The sequence below is a fragment of the Cottoperca gobio genome, chromosome 13 (assembly GCF_900634415.1).
Source record: "Cottoperca gobio chromosome 13, fCotGob3.1, whole genome shotgun sequence".
Taxonomy (NCBI): domain Eukaryota; kingdom Metazoa; phylum Chordata; class Actinopteri; order Perciformes; family Bovichtidae; genus Cottoperca; species Cottoperca gobio.
Window position 1 is genome coordinate 4,057,573 of NC_041367.1, and position 22,572 is coordinate 4,080,144.

Below are 22,572 nucleotides of genomic sequence, written 5' to 3' on the forward strand. Positions count from 1 at the left end.
ACGCACGTCAAGATGGGAAAGTTGTCAGGAATGTAACACAACAGCATGCGACCAGAGGAGCAACGTAGCATTAAACAGAATGTGCTGAGAAAGTAGCTCGTCTTCAAGGTTAGGCTGAATATAGAGAGATTTGGTGCATTTAGGTTAACTGGAAGGTAGGTAAACTGTCATGTCATGATAATAGTTTGTCATTAGTGCTTTGGAGAAGAGAGCTAAGTGTTTGTTGTGTATGCATAATGTTGTCAACATCCTGCCCTTGCAGGTAGAAGTTGTCTACTCTACATTGATGAATTCTGTGCACTGATCTACTGTGAAGCACAATGAGCCTGGCTCTTCATGAGCTCATGCTCTGCTGCAGGGGGCTGGAGAGTGACAAAGTTACAGAGAGGAAGGTAAACACACCTGCATATAAACTGCATTTAAACAATGAAATGATATGTATTGCACTTCTTACAGCCTTACTGTAGCCAAGTTTTAAGTGCTGCATAAATCCTACACTTTGACAGTGTCCTCTCTTCATGTCTCCAGAAAGAATCTGAATGCTTCAGACGGCTCCTTCGAAGACCAGAGGTTGTGCAGGAGTTGGATCGTACCTCTGGATCTAAAGCTAAAGGCTCCAAGCAACTCACATGGGATGCTGTTTTCAAGTAATCTGAATGTGCCTTTTGTACATGTGCATATACAGTTATATAGTATAACACCAGTAATGTCCTTGCTTCGGTGTGATTTTAATGCTAACTTGCAACCTTGGTGTTCATTTTATTTGTGCACTGCCTTCCAGGACAACAGGCCTGGTTTGTTTCGATGTTATTAGTTGAGTTTCACTTTTGTTTTATTGCATCACTCACAAACAAGTACCTGCTGATTTGTAGAGTTTCTGATTTATTCCAGCTCATTTCATGTTGCGCAAGATACTGCAAGATGCAACTTGTGCTTATTCAAGAGCTTTGGTTTTATTAGCTTGTGTTATCCGTCATTGGCCTTGATTTTTTTACCCCCATCTCAGATTTCTGCAGCGTTATGTCCAGAAGGAGACAGAAAGCATTCAATCAAGTAAACCAAACGTTACTGCGACTACTCTGGCCACACGGCAGAAGAAGATGGCTGAAATGTGCAGCTTGATCAAATACTTCATTCGCTACGCAAACAAACGTAAGAACCATGTCTTTGAGAGATCCAGTTGTAGATTATTATTTGCATATTTGAATAATAACTTTTGTTACGTCACCTCACTCATTCATCCGAGTAGAAAAACAGCAAAGCAGTTGAACATATTGTTGGGACTGCCAGTTGCGTTGTGTCTCTTTCTCTGCAGGCGGGCCTCGTCTCAAGTGCAGTGAGATGCTGAAACATGTGATGGAGGTCCTGCAGAACTCACACAGCTGTTCAGCCTATGGAGAGGATTATAGCAGCCTCCTTGTAAAGGACATCCTGTCTGTCCGCAAGTACTGGTGTGACATCCCTCCCCATCAGTGGCTCAGTAAGTGGGATGTTCATTTAAATGACATATATCTTGTCTTCTGCACTACACAGTATTGTGCCTTCCGTTTACTGAATCTCGTTGGTTTATCCTCAGATCTTCTGGACGTGTACTGTGGCTTGTTCAACACTTCATCCAAGTCCATCAACCGTGTCCTGGTGAGCAGAGTGATCCACACGGTGGTGCAGGGCTGCTGCATGCAGACTGAAGGATTCAACAGCACTCTGTTCAGCTTCTTCTCCAAAGCTCTTCTAAATGCAAGGTGAACACTTTGATAACTCCGCTCAACACGGCTTTGGTGCGATTTTGAAGATCCTAGATGAACTTATTGTTTTATTGTTCCAAATCCTGTGACCCCGTTAGGCAGGAGAAACACTTGACTGTTTTGGTGCACCTCGTCTCGGCTCTCAACATCTTCTTGAGATCCGTGGCCATGAACTGCCGGATGAGGGTGTGTCACCTGGGAGAAGAGCTTCTGTCTTCTCTGCTGTATGTCTGGGAGGACATGAGGCCCAGTGCGACTCTCAAAGAGGAGATTGTGGAGTTCTTTAACCTGCAGATTTGTGTTCACCATCCCAAAGGAGCCAAGACACAGGACACAGGTAGAGTGGTCTTCTCAGTCAGGCTTTATTGTGGGTTGTGTGTAGTTCCATATACTGATTTTACTCACCACTAGCAATGGCTGAACTTGGGGTTCGCTTGACTGGCGACATGTTGTCTCTTTTGAAAGGTTTAAAGGTGATGAACTGACGCATCTTAAAGCACATGTATGACTCTAAAGCAACAACCAATCACTCATGTTTCAGGTGCTCATGCTGAGGACTGGACCAGGTGGCGAAGTCTGCTGTACAACCTGTACAACGCCTTAATCAGAGAAATTAGCCATTTAGGCAGCAGAGGGAAGTACGTCACCGGGACACGACACATAGCTGTCAAAGACAACCTCATTGAGCTCACAGCTGACATCTGTCATCAGGTAATACACATCAGGCTCAGCAATTTAACTTCTATAGAAAACGATGTCGGTCTTGAAATGGTTATTTCCTGCGTCTTGTGTGTCCCGCGTGTAGCTGTTCAGTGATGACAATGACGTCCATATCTTGGAGGTGACCTCCCTCAGAGGCCCCCACATGGGCAGTCCCACCCGTGGAGCAGCCAGCAAGCGACGGCGCATCGAACTGGGCTGGGACGTCCTGCGGGACCATCTGCAGCCTCAGCTTAATGACTTTGATGTCATACCATGGTATGAAAATCACAATACACTTTAGTTAGTAGTTAGTACTTAGTAGTTAGTACGGCCTCTTAAAGGAATACTTCACCCTCAAAATGACCATTTGTAGATCAATTACTCGCCTCATGTTACCTTGAATTACTCGCGTGCCTACCCTGTGGTAGAAAACCCCACAAAGTAGTTTCCCCACTCAGGATGAATGATCATGTAAAGACATTTAAACCCTCCTTCCTCCTCTCAGGCTGCAGATCACTGCAGTGCTCACCTCGAAGTACCCGTCCATGGTGCCCGGCCAGGAGCTGGTGCCGCTGCTGTCAGTGTTGCACCAGCTCCTGGCAGAGCAGCGGAGAGGAGAGAGGGGGCCGTACGTGCTGCGCTCTCTGCGGGAGTTTGCCCGGTGCCAGGCCCGCTACCCGGAAAGGGCCAATGTCCACAGGACGGAGCTGGACCGGCTGTGGGGCCGGGTGTGGGCCCTGGCACTGCGAGGCGTCAGCTCACCCCAGGCGGAGGCGTTCAGCCTGGACCTGCTGAGCTCTATTGTCCACGGTGGACTCATCAATATGGACAGAGAATTCTGGACGCTCTTCTCTGGATCAGCATGTAAACCGTCTCAGTGAGTCTCCGCCACATACGTACAACGTTAACTTTGTTAATACTGAAAATATTCCAATATCATAAACGAGTTCTTCTCTCTATCCACAGGGGTGCTGCTCTCTGTCTAGCCCAGGCCCTGCTAAAGTGTTCAGCCCCTAAAAGCATCACCTCGAGCTCAGGCTGCGACTTTGTGGGGCTCACAGAAGGATCTTCATCACCTAACCTGAAGGAGACCCTCATAGCCTGGCTGCTGATGAGCGATCAGAGCGATGAGATGGAGGAAAGCTCCAGACCTCACCCCATCATTTGCAGGTTGGCGCTGTTTTGGTTTTCAATGGCAACTGTGGATTCTTGTACTTTATTATTTAATGCTGTAACACTGTAATACCTGGAGACTATTTACTGTCGTATTTAAATGATGGCACGCTCCTGTTTCAGATTGTTTTCCAGTACTTCCACTTTGTGCTGCATGTACAGAAACAGAAAGTATAATCCACAAGCATGAATTACACTCTATACACTTTATATTTTTTAATTCTCTTTTATTATGATCTTGTGTGCAGAGACTTTCCTTACAATCTAATATCCAACATCCTGGTCTCCCTGACCTTGAAAGACACGAGAACTGGCCTGAAAGTTTCTGCTGGGTCCTGAAGGAGTAGAGAGGTGAGGGAAATGATCTCACACACACACAGTGTTGCAGAGTACCAACATCACAGATATGACCGAGTCAATCTCTTCTTTATTCCTTTTTAAAGTGCCTTTTTTCAAGAACAAACTTCATCCAGTGCCAAAGACAACCTGGAAGAGATCGAGAGGCTCTACCTGCAGTTCAGCTTCAACACGCTGCCATCATCGACGCGAGAGACTGATGAGTCCGTGACGACGGCCTCAACTGACGGCCAATTATCTGCCGTCCCCTGCCTCCGAAAGAAGTTGGAGCAATCCCTGCTTTGTGTGGCTGACAACCTGCTCAACTGCTTCTCTCCTGATGTGAGTGGAAGTTATTGCGTCTGTGTAGTTGTCACATTGACAAACTGGCATTTATTCTGGTTCCCCCTCCCACAGTCTCAGTCGACCCCTCCAGAGTGTCTGGTGCGCTGCTTCAGTCTGCTCACTGGGGTTCTGGAGGGTTACGTGTCCACTGGGTTCATGACTGAGGAGGACGCCTGCAGGTCGCAGCTCTTTACTAAAGCAAAGGTATCGTGCAGTACATTTGTCATTGCATCTTTCTGATTTATCTTCCCAGCCTCTCGTATATAATGTTGTTCTGTTACCAGGCCCTCGCCCAGGACTTCAGCGGTTTTGTTTCTAGTGTGAAAGTGAAGATGACCGAGGAAGGGACCATGACCGCGCTGAGATCTGTCATGAAGCTCTGCTCGCAGTCAGCCAGCAGAAAAACAAAAGCCTCCGCCGTGAGGGTACGCATAATGTTGAAATGATGCAGCTTTTAGCTTCATCCAGCCTCTCGCACATTCAAAGTGTCCAAGAGGCCGTTTCTTTTGATAAATATCTTGTCCTTCTTCTGCAGGATAAAGTTTGTCCCATCTCCTCCAGTCTGTTCGTTATGATTCTGCCGGCTGGTCTCTTCAATGAACTGGCTGAGATCTGCAAACTGTTGGTACGGGACTTGTGTGTGTGTGTGTGTGTGTGTGTGTATAAAGTAAAGAGCAGATTGAGGATTAAGAGATGACACAGAGCTGACCCGCTGAATTACTTCCTCGTCTCAGTTGAGCAGTGTTTCCAAGAGAGTCCGTGTTGTGGATGAAGACGATCATATGGATGATGATTGGGACGTGACCAGAACTCAACAAGGGGACGACATAGACCTGTTTGACGAGGGCGAAGAGTCCCACAGCAGCGCCAATGAGACTCAGAGACGGCAGGGAGACAACACTGACGCTTCCTGTGGGCCAGGTAGGATGGGACCACTCGCTCTGTACATCAGTGCCTGTCCTGGGATGATCTCAGTGGCCAACAGGTCAAATAATCCTGGTTCTTCTGTCCTCCGTCAGGTGCAAAGAGTCTGTTAGCAGACGATCAGCTGGCCCAGCAGGACCTGGCTCTCCTTGCAGTTCTGGAGTTCCTGTGTCAGTGCGGCTGCATCCAGCCCGTGCACGGTCTGCTTTTCAAGCCGCAGGAGGTGCGGAGCCGGCTGCTGCTGCTGGTGGAGCAGATGGACTTCAACAAAGCTCTGCACTTCAACATGGTGGGTAGCAGCTGCTGTGGAGAGTCATGGCTGTCCTGGAAATGACGATTCAGCTGATGTTAATATCTGGTTCTCTTCCAGTATCTGGTCCTGTTGAAGAAGCTTCCTGCCGAGGACTCGCTCTCTCCGGAGGAATTTGATTCCCTGCTCCGCCCTCTAGCGTAGGGAAACCTTTCCGTGATTTACAATGCATCAGTGAACACATCTTGTGTTTTAACGTATGTTTGTTGTGCTTTGTGCGCAGGGACCTGTGTTCTCTGTACCGTCAGGACCAAGAGATCTGTGCCGCCGTACTGCTGGGTTTGTTACCCTCCGTCATGAGCCTCGGGAGAACTCGCCACATGCCGGAGGAGATGAAACATGTTCAGGGATCTCTGCTGCAAGTTGTGTCTGCATTCTGGTTAGCAGCATATTTTGCACAGATGCAGGGCTGGCCTATACGAGATTATGTCCAGTCTGAGTCATAATCTGTCTGCATTCTATAAGTGCTTCAGTTTCTGACGCTAACTCAATTACTCTGCTGCGTTTCAGTGTTCTGAGCCAAAAGGGGAAATGCATGGCCGCTGTACGAGCTGCTCTAGTGAGATGTCTGGTTGCTCTGCTGGAGGTGAGCTCTCACAGAGGATTAGAGAATACTAATGCAAGCTATTGTATGTATCTGTGCAACCGTGAACAATAGCAGTTCTATCTTTACATCTCATTCTGAATGAGTTGAAGCCAGACACTTAGTACATCTTGAGGGAGCACATTTATACATTTCAGATCTTGTTTATTGTGTTTTCGAGTCAGAATATAATAATGTATGTGATAAAAGAGATTTCTGCACACTTAGATCTTTGCAGGTGTTTCCTGATTTGGGAGAAAAAGCTTTTAGATGTTCTGCACTATTCTGTGCATCCTCTCTATGTTTCAGTTAAATGTCAATGTATTGAGTCTGTTAGCAGCCCCTCTGGTTGACTTCTCCCCCCTCTGACAGGCCGACCCGTGCTGTAAGTGGGCAGTGTTAAGAGGGCCTGACGAAGAGGAAGATCAGCCGGTGTCTGTCATCCTCCCGTCTCACCTCGCAGATGCCCACCACCAAGTCCGCATGCTGGTAGCCATGTCAGTGGAGAGGTGCGCTGCAGCCGCGGGCTGATGATTCATCTGAATACATTTTATAGGAAGATATACATTTTTAAATCTCAGCATGATAAATCACAGGTCTGATTGTCACCACTCTGCTGCATCTCCAGGTTGTTTCTGGAGATGAGACCAGAGCATCCTGATAAGAGGAACATGCTGCCGCTTAAACACCAGCAGGCGGCTTTTGAGAACGTTTACCTGAAGGCTCAGGAAGGAATGAAGCTCCCAGTAAGTTCACTGGGTGACACACGTATGTTTCCCGCCTCTGTTTGACTTTCCTAATGCTTCTCGTGTCTGTGTGATCACGTGCAGAGAAGCAGCGCTTCAGAGGACCAGCGGGACGAGTCGTTCAACCGCAAGGCCACCCTGCTGAAGAGTCTGTCTGTTGTGATGTGTTGCAGCCCAGTCTGTGAAAAACAGTCTCTGTTTGCCCTCTTCCAGTCCTACAAGGAGAACAACATAGAGGAACAGCTCATCAAAAAGGTAACGATTCAGGGCCCTGTGTGTATACAGCTGTATATGTCCTGTAGTGTCTGTGAAGGTTGCTTTGCATCACTAATCTTAAACTTGAGTGAGCTTTTGTATTAGTTTGAGCCTTTTTTTTTAAGCCTAACCAAAAAACAAATAAAAAGATTGGCCCTGTAAAACAACTAAAGAGCCGAGTGAGACGAAGCGCTTCTGTCTGCTTCTCACAGATGTTGTGCAGTGTATCCGGAGCGCTGGGCTACAGGAGCGTGAAAACATTTGTCAGTTCTCACCTCAACTACTTGGTCGCCGAGTGGCTCGCGCAGAGACAGTCTGACGATCGCTACACTCTTGGATCTTTCCCCTACACCCTCCTAGACCACGACACAGTCAAAGATTTCTATAAGTGAGGAACTTATCTTATCTGATCGTACATGATGTAAAGCGCGATGGAGGAAGGGTGGATAATCGACTTGTCTTGTGTCCCCTTGAAGCTCTTCCTACCAGGTGTTAATCCCCCACCTGGTCTTCCTGGATGACTTCGAGCAGGTGAAGTCCATCGGCCGGTATCTTGAGAAGGACTGGAAAGAGTTATTGGCCAACTGCTTCCCTAAGATCATGGTGAACATCCTGCCGTCCTTTGCCTTGTCCGGCCAGGATTCGCAGGTCGCACAGCAGCGAGAGAAAGCCCACAAAGTGTACGAGCTGCTCAAAGACGCCAACTGTCTGGGCAAACAGGTAAACGCAGCTGTTTAACATCAGCCTACATATGAGGTATGACAGCGTGTGCCGCGTAAGATGTTAAGATCTGGTAATTAAAGTCTGTCCCCATGTTTGTGAATGTGTCCGCAGGAAATTGACAACCTGATCCGCAGTAACCTGCCGGACATCGTGGTGGAACTGCTGATGACTCTGTATGAAGGAAGTGGAGGTGAAGGGGATAGAGGAGACCTGCAGTGCTTTACAGGGTAATGGAAGTTACATTCGACCATGATTTTTCACCCTCGGTGTGAATAAAGGTTTGTCTTTCCATCAATCTAAATTTGAAAACGTATGACAAAATATGTGTTTACTGCCTCTTAGGGAACTGGACCCTGTACCAAACCCACCACACTTCAGCTCTTATGTCATTAAAGCGACACTGGACTACCTCAGCAAGTGCCACAGTGCAAACCACAAGTCTTTAGTAGCCATTCTGTCAAAAACTCCGGTGAGTTATCCCCAAATGTCTTTAAATTGATCAACATTTTGCCTGTTTATAACCCGTGTCACTGCCTTTTTGTTTTCTCCGCTCTTCTATAATATTGCCGTGATTGTCGTCCCTTCTTCGTGCTGTAGATTTCCATCCAGAGGATTCTGCTGGCTGTGTGTGAAAGAGCAGCAGAGACGACAAACAGCTATGAACGTCATCGCATCCTCCTCATGTATCACCTGTTCGTCAACCTGCTGCTCAGAGAGGTGAAGGACGGCCTGGGAGGAGCCTGGGCCTTCGTCCTCAGAGACATCATCTACACACTCATCCACCATATCAACAGCAGGTTGGGGCGCACATGCTGTGTAGACACAAACCCCTCACTGTCCTGTCTTCCCTGACAAAAGTGAGAGCAGTTTGTGTTCCTCTCATCCTCAGACCAGTTCAGTGTGATGAGGTTTCTAACCGAAGCCTCTATCTGTGCTGCGACCTGCTGACCTCTGTGTGTCGGGCAGCTTTGCAGTTCTGTGACGATGCTCTGGACTGCCACCTACAGGTCATTGTTGGGACTCTCACAGCTCAGGTGACCAGCAGGCCCGTCATCTCACAGCAGGTAAAAGTCCATTCAAGAGTTTTCTGTATTGAAAGTTTGCAGATTTAATATAGATTATATGTATTTAATTTATTATGCATTCAAGAAGACATGCATTATGTGAAACTGCCACGTGCACGTATGTTCCACTTCCTGCACAGATGACATTCTGGTTCGTGAATAAACATTCACTGTACAATATGGGACTTTTGCATCCAGACACACTGGTTGCTACTTATTTGATAAATCATTTAAAAATGTTTCCAGTATTTATACTTCTTGTTTTGCATGTTGCACTGTTTGAGAGAGAGATCAGCGTCTGTAAGCCCCACACGTTCTGCTTCTCCTCTGTGTTCCTCCAGCTGCTCAGTCTGTTGCAGTTTCTCGTGATAGAAAATCAACAGAAGTTAAAAGGAGCCATCAGCAGGTTGGAGCCTTTTCCTGACCTTCCTGAATTCAGAGAGCTGCGGTCTGTACAGCACAAGCTCAAATATAACACTGGGACCTTTACACTGAGACAGGTAACGGCCTGTATTTGTAACATGAGTATTTGTTGTAATGCATGCAGCTCTGATTCTTCAGGTGGAAATGTCATAGCTGTCAATGAAAATGAACAATCCTGAATATGATTGCTGACCTACATCGTCCATGTTTCCCTTTTTATAGGAGATAGTCCACTTCCTGTCAGTGACGTCATGTGACTCCTTACCTCTGACCAGACTGGAGGGTCTGAAGGAGCTGACCCGACAGCTGCATGACAATAAGGGCCAGATCAGAGAGCTGCTCAAAGAGTGCCATGGTGCGATGCCAGATGACTAAAAATGGCCAATGCATAACAAAGTTGTGGCGTGTTAAATGTCTAATGAGCTGCTTCTCTCTCTTAACCCTCCGTGTAGCTGAACCCACTGACAGTGTGCTGGTGAAGCTGGTGCTCAGTCTGCTGCAGCTCTGTAAGCTAGCGGCCAACCACCCGGGAGGAGCCGACATCCTAGGTATGAAATGAAATGAAATGAATTGTACGGCGGCTGTGTTCGCTGCCATATCTGGACACATTAATCTTTACAAACACACATCTGTTCCTGCAGAGGCAGCAGGCAGCTGTCTGGGAGAACTGGGGCCTGTGGATTTCTCCACCATCGCCCTGCTTCACGGCAGAGACCCCCTCTATGAAAAGGCTGTTTCTCTCTTCACCTCCACAGAGTCACAGTGTCTTTACATCATCCTCAACTGCATGAACGACGCGCTCACTCAACAGCGGTACGCTGAATCCTACATCTCAGTCATCAAAAGTACGGCTATGCGAGCGGTTTGTGTTTTTATATTTGCTGTGCTCTGTGTCTGCTAGCATTGAGGTGAGGCAGGCAGCCGCTCGGTGTGTGAAGAACATCCTCGCCACTCAGTCGGGAGTCGACTTCTGGGAGCAACACAGAGACAGCAGAGACCCCATGCTGGCCTACCTCAATCCCTTTAGAAAGGCCAAGAAGACGGTGAGTTAAGGTGTTTGTGTGTCGTGTTCACAGGATGTATTCATACCAATTAACAATGTTAATGTGTTTTCGTGTATGCACATGTTAACGCCCGTTTACTACCGACTGTCGTACCTGATTAGGTGGCAGCTGTGAGTGCAGAGGAGAGTTCGGAGGCCAGGGAGAAGCTGGGGTGTCCGGAGGTTTGGATTCCCCAGGCGGGCGGCCACGAGGCCTGGCTGAAGACTCTGTGCACCGCCCTGCTCGACAGCGGAGGGGTCAGCAGTGAAGCTCTGCTGCTCTCACGACCGCTGTGTCTGGTGAGGAAGTTCTCTTAGGAACTCTTACCCTTCATAACTGGACGGCCTCAACATACATATGAGCAGAATGGGAGGGATGTAGATTCATTACTTTAGAGCATGTCCAGAGCTCCAGATCTGACCACCGCACCTTGTTTCCTCCGTCTGTCTCCAGGCGAGGGTGGACTGCTGCCAGAGGCTCCTGCCCCTCATCATTCACTCCATCCTTCTGGATGACGCTCGTGGTTCATGGAGGGAGTTGCTCTCCTCCCACATTCAGGACTTCTTCAGCTTTTGTTCCAGAAGCGCTCAGGCCTCCGGTCGCTCGGCCACACCTCTCAGCTCTGTCGGTTAGTTTGATGACAAATAATAATGATAATCTGTCTCCTGTCTACTCCTATTCAGCAGTCTGTATACTTTATTATTCTTCACAGAGTCAGATGCTGCCAGCCAGGGCTTGTACGACAAGACCTCTCTGCGCACCATGCTCGCTGTGGTTGACTATCTGAGACACCAACAGAGACCACTGGAAGCTGATAGGTTTGTTATTGTAATCAAACATGTTTCAATTAAAGTAAATGTTCAGCGGCTCTGCGTCTTCTATTAGGACCTGCTTTCTCTGGCAAACTGGCAAACTGATGTGTCTTAATGTAAAGTGTCTCTGAAGTAAACACTGTGTATCCTTCTTCCAGCAACTCCTGTGGCACCGTGTGCGACTCAAACTTCTGGCTGGAGCTGAACTACCTGGAGGTGGCCAAAGCGGCTCAGTCCTGCTCCGCACATTTCACCGCTCTGCTGTACACTGAGATCTATGTGGATAAAATCAAAGCTAACATGGAGGAAAGTCGAAGGTATGCAAGGATGGATTTATTTTTTGTAATCTGATTACGTAATCCTTTCTATGTATCCGATTTAACACATATTTATTTTCATACATATTAAATGTTACATTTGTATTTTTCATAAACAATTTGTTTATTTATTTTTTTGCAGTTGTACTATTTCTTTAATCTGGGTAATAATCACAATAATTTGCATTTTTTTTTTTGTCCAATTCGTCTTTTTTATCCATGTATTTACCAAATCTGCAGAACCAAGACCAGAGCCACACGGAAGATCAATTTTGAAGGGAACAGCCAGAACCTCACGATCTCCAGCCTGACTGAGAAGAGCGTGGAAGACACAAATATCAGCCTGCAGGCGAGTTCTTCATGTAACAATTTAGTTTTCTAAATTCCCAATACAAAGTTATTTTAATTCAGATTTCTCCTTGAAGTATTCGTAAGAAAAAGTTCCCCTGAAACAGTTAAAGTTAGATTGTTTATTACACAAAGTCCAGTTGAACTTCAAAACATGTGACAAATATGCTTCACCAAAGCTAAACATGCTCTTACCCACAATGCAATTTAAAATAAATAATTTACCAATGTTTCGACATGTATTTAATTATGTAATTAAATACATTTAAGAGCTATAACAACAGTAATAGCAGTAAAACAGCATGAAATAAAAACTAGATAAATATAATTATATTTTACAAATTAATTAACAAAATAACATTTAACAAATAAAATAAAAATAAAATAAGAAATTAATAAAATAAAAATAAAATAAGAAATTAATAAAATAAAAATAAAATATAATTTTACAATAATATAATAATAATAATAATAATAATAATAATAATAATACAATAATATAAAACTAATACAATACAACAATAATATAAGTGAATGTCTAAAATCATTCTTGGCTGTATAATTGGTTTTAAGTTTAATTTATGTTGATGATCAATGTGACACATTAACCTTGGAAACAACAATTGAAATGTCATTATGTCATTATGTCATGTATATTAAATAATAATTTCCACTCATTCGTCCTCTTGCGTCTTTGTAGGAGCTGCTGATTGAGGTGTATCGCAGCATCGGGGAGCCTGATAGTCTGTACGGCTGCAGCGGCGAGACGATGACCAGTCCACTGACACGGTAACCAACAAGTCTGCTCACACATGTTAACTTGTATGAAAGGTGCCATACAAATAAAGTTTGATTGATTTTAATAGGATTCGAACCTATGAACACGAGGCGATGTGGGGGAAGGCCCTGACTTCATACGACCTTCACTCCACGCTGCCTGAGGTCACGCGACAAGTGGGAATTGTGGAGGTGAAGTAATGAAAGAAAATGCAATTAGATAATAATGCAGTGTAATGCAGCCTCTTCACTGGTAATGTTTGCACCAACAGGGCCTGCAGAACTTTGGTTTGAGCAGCATCCTTGCCACCTACATGAGGGGTCTGGAGAGTGAGGGGGTGGAGTGGGGAGCCGAGCTCAGAGAGCTCCGCTTCCAGGCCGCCTGGAGGAACACGCAGTGGGACTGTGAGCTGTCGGAGAGGTGAGAGCCGGCCGGCTGCTTCACAAAACACAAACCCGTCAGAGAGTCAGAGGCAATGTCTCACTTAAAACTCACTTTTTCTCCTCCAAATCCACTTTGTTGTATCAGGAGTGAGAAATCCAAACCCGGCTTCCATGAATCAGTGTTTTGTTCCCTGCAAGCCCTGAGGGACAAAGACTTCTCCATATTTGATGAAACTATGAAACAGGCCAGGTATATGAGACATCTCATGGACTTTCAACTCTACTTCAGGTCTCCACTTGTGAAATAATTCCCCCATCTCTGTGCTTGTGTGTTTGTGCAGGAGAGCAGATGTGGAGGAGCTGTGCAGAGGCAGTCTGGAGGCTGTGTCTTCCCTGTACCCGGCTCTCAGGAACCTGCAGAGCATCAGGGAGCTGGAGAGTGTGAAACAGCTGTTTTCTAGGTGACATAAGTAATCCAACATTTGTAATAGGGCTGTCATGATATCTGATTCTCACTGCACGATTATCGTGGCCAAAGGAATTCACCATAACGATGTTAACTAATAAATATATGTTTTATGTACTGTTTCCATCAGGCCCTTCTCAGATGTGACTCTGAGGGAGGTGTGCAGCCAGTGGCGGCAGCACTCCCAGCTGCTCGCTGACAGTGACTTTGCTTTGGTGGAGCCCATTCTGACTGTCCGCTCTGTGGCCCAGCACACCCTGATGTCCAGGGTGGGAGACCCCGACAGCGCCCAGTACCTCAGCTCTGTGCTCACTGACCACCTCATGGAGCTCTGCCAGCTGGCTCGCAAGGCTGGGAATACACAGGTAGAGTGTGTGTGTGTGTGTGTGTGTGTGGTGTTGTGTGTGTGTGTGTGTGTGTGTGTGTATAAACAAATTAATATATATATTTGATATAATATATTATATATATTTAATATATTTAAATTATATATATATCTACTCTAGAACATATTATATATTATATATTTTATATCTATATATATATAGATATCCGTATAGATATAATATCTATTTTATATTTTACATATATATATATCTATATCTCTATATATATATATATCTCTACTATATATATATATATCAATATTTATATTATCTACTATCATATATCTCTACTCTATCTCTATCTATATCTATATATATATATAGATATCTCTCTATATATCGCTAGATCGATATATATATATTATCTCTCGAATCTTAATATATATATATATTCATTAATATCCCCATCTCATCTTATATAAAATATATCTACTATTCTATCTAATATATTACTATATATATTAATATATTATCATATATATATATATATTACATATATATATGGTGTAATATATACATATATATATATATATATATATATAGAGAGATAGAGATATATATAATATATAGATATATATATTATATATATATAGATATATATATAATATATATTATATACATATTATATTATAATATATATATATATATATATATAATTTATCTAGTAGATAGATAGATAGATAGATAGATAGATAGATAGATAGATAGATAGATAGATAGATAGATAGATAGATCGATCGCTCGTCGCTGATCGCATCGATATCGAGATCTATATCTATGTCCTACTCATCTTGTCTATCTCTATATTCTTACTTATCTTCTTTACCTGAATATATATCAATCTTATATATATCTATCTCTATCTCTCTCTATCGCTTCTCTATCTCTATTATCTCTCTATACTTATCATCTAATTCGATAGATAATAGATAGATAGATAGATAGATAGATAGATAGATAGATAGATAGATAGATATATATATATATGTAATATATATATATGTAATATATATACACTTACATGTTTAAATTACTACAAAATACTGACCGTGTTGTGATTCTTGTCCAGCTGGCAGAGCGGGCGGTCTTCCAGATGAAGCAGCACAGTGGTGGAGGGTCCTGGACGTCGTCCCCTGTGTTGTCATGGCGACTGGAGGAAGCCCAGGTGTTCTGGGTAAAGGGAGAGCAGGGTCTGGCCCTCGGTCTGCTGAGACAGATGATACACAACCTCGAAGGAAAGGTGCGACACGAACACAGCTTTAAAACATGTCTGACATCTTTTGAGGATTGAAAGCTTTGTTATTATAAAAAGGTGTTACCATATTTACTACAGTCATGCTTCTGTCTGCTACTAGCAAAGGAATGATGAGTCGTCACGTTATGCTGTTTTATATTCATGTTGTGTGTTTCTGTAGCACACTAAGACCGAGCAGTTTCTAAACAACGCCATCTTTATCCTCACGCATCAAACTGTTCTCTGTGTTCTGTATGTTGACGGCCAGGTGAACATGAGTCCTGCTCTGGCCCCGGTCTACACCGAGTGCCTCAGGCTGTGTGGTAACTGGCTGGCTGAGACTTGCCTGGAAAACCCTGGAGTAATCCTGGAGAATTACCTGGAGAGGGTAAGAGGAAGCCAGAAGATAAAGGGCCGTCTTCGCTGGCGAGCCTTGTTGTGTTTCAAAGGAAAATATAAAGAAACGCTCGTTCACACTCTATTTTCTGCCAAAAGCTTTTTTGTCAAACTAATATCTCTCAAAATATCTAGTATCTTTATACACCCTGAACTACACACACATCTGTACACACACATCTGTACACACACACACATCCGTACACACACATCCGTACACACACACACATCCGTACACACACACACACACACACACATCTGTACACACACACACATCCGTACACACACACACACACATCTGTACACACACACACACATCTGTACACACACACACATCTGTACACACACACACATCCGTACACACACATCCGTACACACACACACATCCGTACACACACACACACACACACACATCTGTACACACACACACATCCGTACACACACACACACACATCTGTACACACACATCCGTACACACACACACATCCGTACACACACACACACACATCTGTACACACACACACACATCTGTACACACACACACATCTGTACACACACATCCGTACACACACACATCCGTACACACACACACACACATCTGTACACACACACACATCTGTACACACACACACATCCGTACACACACACACACACACACATCCGTACACACACACACACATCCGTACACACACACACACACACACACATCCGTACACACACATCCGTACACACACACACATCTGTACACACACACACATCCGTACACACACACATCTGTACACACACACACACATCCGTACATTTAATTATTTATGTGCAGATAAATTCTGAGTCGGCTCAAAGACATAAATATTAAACTTCTGCAAACTCTTTATGTCCTCGGGCTACGGCAGGTTCATATGGACAAGATTAAATTATTCATACGCGTGTGTGCCTCTATACCTTTCCACCCAACTAACCCGTTCTGTCGAGATATTTCTAAGTGCTTCCAGTTGAACGAGTCCTTTCTTTCAGGCAGTGGAGGTGATCAAGGAGGAATCGGGAGTTCAGGACTCCAGGCTGCAGAGTCAGCGGACCGAGGCCTTCCTGTCTCTGGCCCGCTTCTCTGACGCTCAGTACCAGAGCATCGACAAATACATGAACTCCTCTGAGTTTGAGAACAAGCAGGCGCTGCTGGAGAAGGCCAAAGAAGAGGTGGACTTGATGAGGGAGCGTAAAGTGACGTCCAACAGGTCTGTGCTCTGTCAAGGACTTGTTGAAAGATTTGACATAAATAAACAAAATGCTCATTTTAGATGTCTAAATAGATCAATGTTCCTCCTCTCGTGACTTCACAGATACACAATAACGGTGCAGAGAGAGCTGGAGCTGGATGAGAAGGCCCTGTCCAACCTGCAGGCAGACAGACAGCGCTTCCTGTGTAAGGCGGTGGAGAATTACATCCAGTGTCTGGAGCAAGGTGAGCAGCACGACACCTGGGTGTTTCGCCTGGCTTCACTCTGGCTGGAGAATGCCAACGTTAAGGTCGTGAACGTCATGATGAAGGTTAGTGGAAGACACTAGAAGACACTTGAAAAGCCGCTCTGGAAGATGGAAGCTCAGTGCTTTTAAATGTCACTTATTCTGTCTTCCAGAAAGGGGTGAAGCAGATTCCTTCCTACAAGTTTCTGCCTCTCATGTATCAGCTGGCTGCTCGCATGGGAACCAAGATGGCAACGGGCATCACTGAGGATACAGGCTTCCACGATGTCCTCAGCGACGTAATGCAAATACACAAGTATATCAACACAAGATTTCTGCTTGACGAAGGAAATTAATTGTTTTCTCTCGTCACAGCTGATCTGCAGAGCGTCTATGGAGCACCCTCACCACACACTCTTCATCATCCTCGCCCTTGTGAACGCCAACAAAGATGAGAACTTTTGCAAGACCCGGCAGTCCAAGAGCGTTCCACAGCAGCCCTCATCATTTGACCTGGTGGGTCAATAGATAATTCTCCGTTTCATGTGTTACTTGAACATCCTTGAACATCCTTGAACATCCTTGAATATCCTTGAATATCCTTGAATATCCTTGAAGTAAGAATACAAAGAAAAGTAGACGAGTGGGGCTCCTAAAGTCACCTTCCCTAATGAACTCTGCAGAGCTCTTTAAACAAGTAACTGTTTCTCATGCAGGAGCGTTCAGATGTGGCCCGGAAGATCATCGGTACGATCAGGGGAAAAAGACGCGAGATGATCCGAGGGATCGAGCGTCTGTGTGACGCCTACATCACTCTGGCTTACATGGACGTCAGCAGGCACAAGACTGAGAAGAGTGAGTAGTCGCAGCACAGTGACGTACATTTCAAGGATTTCTGTCCTCGAGAAGTTCCAACGTTTATCCCGATGCTACGTACTTCAGCAGTTAGTTCTCTCTTTTCTGACCCCTAAGTGTGTTTCTTTTAGAGGCTCTTCCCATCCCAGCTGATCAGCCCATCATGCAAATCAAAGACCTGGAAGAGGTTGCCATCCCCACAATGGAGATCAAGGTGAAACCTTCTAAACTTTCATTATCGCGAATAATTTTAGAGATGTAATTCCTGAAAACACTTACTTAAATATTTACGGATGTTCCTATTAAGTTTTACAAACATGATGGAGGTGGGACGATCCACTGAAATAAGAGATGGATTTAATTTGTTTACCTATTGGAGAGTATTTGGCTGATAATCCAGTGGGTTTATTTGTTTCTTTATGTTCATGTGAGAAAACAAAGATGTTTGATTTTGTGTTGAAGCTGCTCGAGTGTTGTCAGTGAATAACTGAATAATGATAATGAATAATTTGGAATAATTATTTACTTATTGTGATATCAAATCAGTGTTGTGGTTGTTCTTTTTCTTCTTCTTCTTTTTCTTCTTCTTTTTTTTTTTCTTTTCCTTTTTTTCCTTCTTTTTCTTCTTTTTTTTTCTTTTCTTTTTTCTTCTTTTTCTTCTTTTTTTTTTTTTTTCTTCTTTTTTTTCTTCTTTTTTTTCTTTTTTTTCTTCTTCTTCTTTTTCTTCTTTTTCTTCTTTCTCTTCTAACCCTAACTCCTCCAGACCAATGAAACGCCATGTACATTAAAATATTTGACAGTCAGGACAATATCTTTGAGCAGGTGTGTTGTGAGATAACAAAAAGTTGTTTCATGCAAATAGGTGGATCCCTCTGGTTGCTATGACAACCTGGTGACCGTCAGATCCTTCATGCCCCAGTATCGCCTCGCCGGAGGAGTCAACCTGCCCAAGATCATCGACTGTGTCGGCTCTGACGGCAAGAGCAGGAGACAGCTGGTCAAGGTGAGCGACGCTCTGAGGGGGAGCGTCTCAAAGTGTTTGAAGTCGTTTGCTTTTGATTCTCCTTCGTAGGTGAGGCTGAGTTTACGTTGCGAACATGTGCAAAGACTTTTCTTTCTGTCGGCTGTGTGTGTGTGTGTGTGTGTGTGTGTGTGTGTGTGTGTGTGTGTGTTTTCTCGACTAAACAAATCCGCTCTCTTTGAAGCTCAAGCTGCTGTCACGTGTGATCAAAGTCTGACCGGCCCTGACGGGGAACATACTCACTTTTAACCTCAGTTCTTTTCCACGTCAGTTTAGCAATGATTCATCTTGTTTTTGTACCAGGACAAATACAAAGTGTGTTAGATTACTGTGTGTGTGTGTGTGTGTGTTTGCGGGAACACTTCTCAGCCACTTAAAGACTAATAATTTACCACTTCATCATGTCATGGTGAAATAGCAGCTTTTCTGATCTTTAACTTCCTGTTTTTTCTGTCGCATGGAGAACATTTGTTCATCACGTGAGACTCATACAACCGCTGTACATTATATTTATCTCACATTTGACACTAACTGAATGTCTTGTAGTTGCTCAATCTTGAAAAATCACTGATATTTTACAGGCTTTAGAAAGTGATGAAAAACAGACATTTCCTTTGTTATAGTTGTGGAACACAGTATTTAACTGAGGCTCACACTTAGCTCCTGTGGTACACTGAATGTTCTCCACTGTATGTTCTCCACTGTATGTTCTCCACTGTATGTTCTCCACTGTATGTTCTCCAATGACTTTGCCCTCTGGGTGTGAACAGGGCCGGGACGACCTGCGGCAGGATGCGGTGATGCAGCAGGTCTTCAGCATGTGCTCCATGCTGCTGCAGCGCAACACAGACACTCGCAAGAGGAAACTCAACATCAGACGATACAAGGTCACACTCAATATTTAATCATTTGTTTCACTTGATCTTGTATTTAAACCGTTGCTATTATATTCAAAGAGAATAGTAATTCAGAGATGGATTGTTCTTCTGCTGCATATTCTCTGTGATCTTCGTGTCATCGACCAGTAATTGCATCAAGGCAGGTTTTTTTTAAAACCCACTTACGCTTGCATCAACTGATTTCTGTCTACTTCACCCCAGGTGGTGCCGTTCTCCCAGCGCAGCGGTGTGTTGGAGTGGTGTTCTGGCACGGTGCCTATTGGGGAGTTTCTGATTGATCCCAGTAAAGGAGCCCACAAACGCTTCAGACCCCGGGACCCCACCAACCTCGTCTGCCGCAAGAAGATGATGGTACTGCTCCGGCATATTCAGATGCAGCACAGTCGTGCACATACTGAGGGATTTCTTTGTTGTTTGTTCCAATCTTTTTCAGTCTTCGTATTTGAATTGATTTCTAAACGGATGTTTAAATTGCACTATTCATCCAGAATGAAGCTGCCAAGACTTTTCCTTTGATCGCTGTGCTGAGTCCGGCTCTGAGAGGCCTGCAGGGAGGCCTGGGGCTCGCTCAGGGGCTGCACAGATCACAAAGGTTCATCCATGATAGCAGTTAGGATGTCACTTAAGATAAGATAGAAGGTCTGACATAGATTAGGACACCGGCATGAGTTTAGTGCAAGCAGTTAGGATATTCTTCTGTAATAATGCCTCTTGTGCTGTTTTTAATAGGATGCTCAGAAGCTGGCGTTTGATGAGAAGCTCCAGGCCTACAGCGAGGTGTGCAAGAGCTTCACGCCGGTCTTCAGGTATTTCTGCATGGAACGATTCCTGGACCCCGCGGTGTGGATGGAGAAACAGCTGGCTTACACTCGCAGCGTGGCCACCTCGTCTATAGGTACGGACAGAACTAAGTGTTCACCCCACGTCTTTCATTAAGTACGGCACAGATAGGGAAACTAGGCATGGCTTCCAATGTTATTTTATACTATTTTAATTCTGCTATTTTATACTATTTTAATTCTGCTATTTTATATTTTAATTCTGCTATTTTATACTATTCTAATTCTGCTATTTTATATTCTAATTCTGCTAGTTTATACTATTCTAATTCTGCTATTTTTATATTTTGATTCTGCTATTTTATACTATTTTAATTCTGCTATTTTATACTATTTTAATTCTGCTATTTTATATTCTAATTCTGCTATTTTATACTATTCTAATTCTGCTATTTTTATATTTTAATTCTGCTATTTTATATTTTAATTCTGCTATTTTTATATTTTAATTCTGCTATTTTATATTTTAATTCTGCTATTTTTATATTTTAATTCTGCTATTTTATACTATTTTAATTTTGCTATTTTTATATTTTAATTCTGCTATTTTTCTATTTTAATTCTGCTATTTTATACTATTTATTTATGCTATTTTATACTATTTTTAATGCTACTTCACACTCATTTACATAATGTGTATGTAAATATGTAATAGGTAAATAAAGTTGAGTGAAATTGACTTCCTCTGGAGAAACTATATTTTTAATTCAAACCACCCTTTCTGTTTCGTGTCTACAGTCGGCTACATTGTCGGGCTCGGCGACAGACACATCCAGAATATTCTGGTTGATGAGCAGACGGCTGAACTGGTGCACATCGATTTAGGTAAAACTATTAGTTTTGTGTTTGTAAACACAGAAGGTTTACTTCCTCTCCACCTGAGAAAAGGTGAGGCAGTGTAAACATCAGCTGACTAGAAGAAGTTGATCCAAGTGCATTTTTTGATTTGATAATTAATGAAATCATAACTCTTGTTATAAAATGCAGAAAACTCTTTAAAGCTCTAAATTCAAAGACATTGTGAGCTCATGGTGCAACATGCATCCTGACACTTCTCCTTGTGGTGTGCAGGTGTGGCCTTTGAGCAGGGGAAGATCCTCCCCACCCCCGAGACCGTGCCCTTCAGACTCTCCAGAGACATCGTGGACGGGATGGGCGTCACTGGAGTGGAGGGGGTTTTCAGGAGGTGAGGAGGACAAAGTTTCATTACATATTTATCAACCAGGACTGGAAGTCGAGCCTGACAAAGTTTTCTTTCCATCATAGTTCTGAGGTAAACATTGATGCACGTTACAAACTTAATTACAAATAAACTACAAAGTTCACATTGCTCTTATTTTCCAAAACACACCAAACATTTTAAGATTAGTTTCGGCTACTAAAACAAAGATCCAAAACATGACATCATCAAAACAATACAACATATGGTGTGGGAAGGTCAAACACAAGGACTTAAGTCTGGATTTAGGAACCACCGTGGATTTTTAAAGAAGATTCTGGTTCGTGGTGCCTTCAAAGACACCCTGATAAATAAAGAAATTGAATGAACTTCACCTGTTTTCTCTGGTCAGATGTTGTGAGAAGACTATTGAGGTGATGAGGAACTCTCAAGAAGCTCTGCTGACTATCGTAGAGGTAAGATCACGGGACGACTCCCCCACACATGACACACAAACGCCGTAATGCCTCCCAACTAACTAACTACTAGAAGTCTGAAGTTGGTGTAAAGCCTGCCGTGTGTGTGTGTGTGTGTGTGTGTGTGTGTGTGTGTGTGTGTGTGTGTGTGTGTGTGTGTGTGTGTGTGTGTGTGTGTGTGTGTGTGTGTGTGTGTGTGTGTGTGTGTGTGTTGTTCAGGTGCTGCTGTACGACCCTTTGTTCGACTGGACCATGAACCCATTGAAGGCCTTCTACCTGCAGCATGATGAGCAGCAGGAGCTCAACGCAACGCTCGGCTCCACCATGGGGGGGGGAGACGACGTCAACAACCACCGTAAATCCAGGTGCT

At 43.9% G+C, this 22,572-nt stretch overlaps 1 protein-coding gene across 1 annotated transcript in view; it reads left to right on the forward strand.

The window, feature by feature from the left end:
• The first annotated feature begins 16 nt into the window (after window positions 1-16).
• atm (ATM serine/threonine kinase) overlaps window positions 17-22,572 on the forward strand; it is a 23,706-nt gene continuing 1,150 nt past the window's right edge. Inside the window, 63 exon segments of the mRNA XM_029446793.1 lie at window positions 17-155; window positions 263-392; window positions 529-647; window positions 1,007-1,152; window positions 1,316-1,480; window positions 1,577-1,742; window positions 1,844-2,082; window positions 2,287-2,456; window positions 2,551-2,723; window positions 2,953-3,324; window positions 3,414-3,617; window positions 3,869-3,938; window positions 3,940-3,971; window positions 4,064-4,298; window positions 4,374-4,505; window positions 4,586-4,726; window positions 4,837-4,926; window positions 5,036-5,222; window positions 5,321-5,514; window positions 5,596-5,675; window positions 5,759-5,914; window positions 6,046-6,121; window positions 6,491-6,627; window positions 6,747-6,864; window positions 6,949-7,119; window positions 7,332-7,507; window positions 7,596-7,839; window positions 7,954-8,069; window positions 8,185-8,311; window positions 8,440-8,639; window positions 8,732-8,906; window positions 9,248-9,406; window positions 9,552-9,684; window positions 9,782-9,877; window positions 9,971-10,142; window positions 10,231-10,372; window positions 10,495-10,671; window positions 10,826-11,000; window positions 11,085-11,190; window positions 11,343-11,501; window positions 11,742-11,850; window positions 12,550-12,638; window positions 12,716-12,818; window positions 12,899-13,047; window positions 13,156-13,260; window positions 13,352-13,471; window positions 13,607-13,841; window positions 14,932-15,102; window positions 15,365-15,484; window positions 16,507-16,724; window positions 16,830-17,037; window positions 17,127-17,252; window positions 17,329-17,469; window positions 17,670-17,808; window positions 17,940-18,022; window positions 18,671-18,811; window positions 19,600-19,716; window positions 19,930-20,079; window positions 20,458-20,623; window positions 21,306-21,392; window positions 21,639-21,753; window positions 22,139-22,202; window positions 22,422-22,567. Of these exon segments, the coding sequence (XP_029302653.1) occupies window positions 321-392; window positions 529-647; window positions 1,007-1,152; window positions 1,316-1,480; window positions 1,577-1,742; window positions 1,844-2,082; window positions 2,287-2,456; window positions 2,551-2,723; window positions 2,953-3,324; window positions 3,414-3,617; window positions 3,869-3,938; window positions 3,940-3,971; window positions 4,064-4,298; window positions 4,374-4,505; window positions 4,586-4,726; window positions 4,837-4,926; window positions 5,036-5,222; window positions 5,321-5,514; window positions 5,596-5,675; window positions 5,759-5,914; window positions 6,046-6,121; window positions 6,491-6,627; window positions 6,747-6,864; window positions 6,949-7,119; window positions 7,332-7,507; window positions 7,596-7,839; window positions 7,954-8,069; window positions 8,185-8,311; window positions 8,440-8,639; window positions 8,732-8,906; window positions 9,248-9,406; window positions 9,552-9,684; window positions 9,782-9,877; window positions 9,971-10,142; window positions 10,231-10,372; window positions 10,495-10,671; window positions 10,826-11,000; window positions 11,085-11,190; window positions 11,343-11,501; window positions 11,742-11,850; window positions 12,550-12,638; window positions 12,716-12,818; window positions 12,899-13,047; window positions 13,156-13,260; window positions 13,352-13,471; window positions 13,607-13,841; window positions 14,932-15,102; window positions 15,365-15,484; window positions 16,507-16,724; window positions 16,830-17,037; window positions 17,127-17,252; window positions 17,329-17,469; window positions 17,670-17,808; window positions 17,940-18,022; window positions 18,671-18,811; window positions 19,600-19,716; window positions 19,930-20,079; window positions 20,458-20,623; window positions 21,306-21,392; window positions 21,639-21,753; window positions 22,139-22,202; window positions 22,422-22,567 (9,104 nt within the window). The 5' untranslated portion in view covers window positions 17-155; window positions 263-320.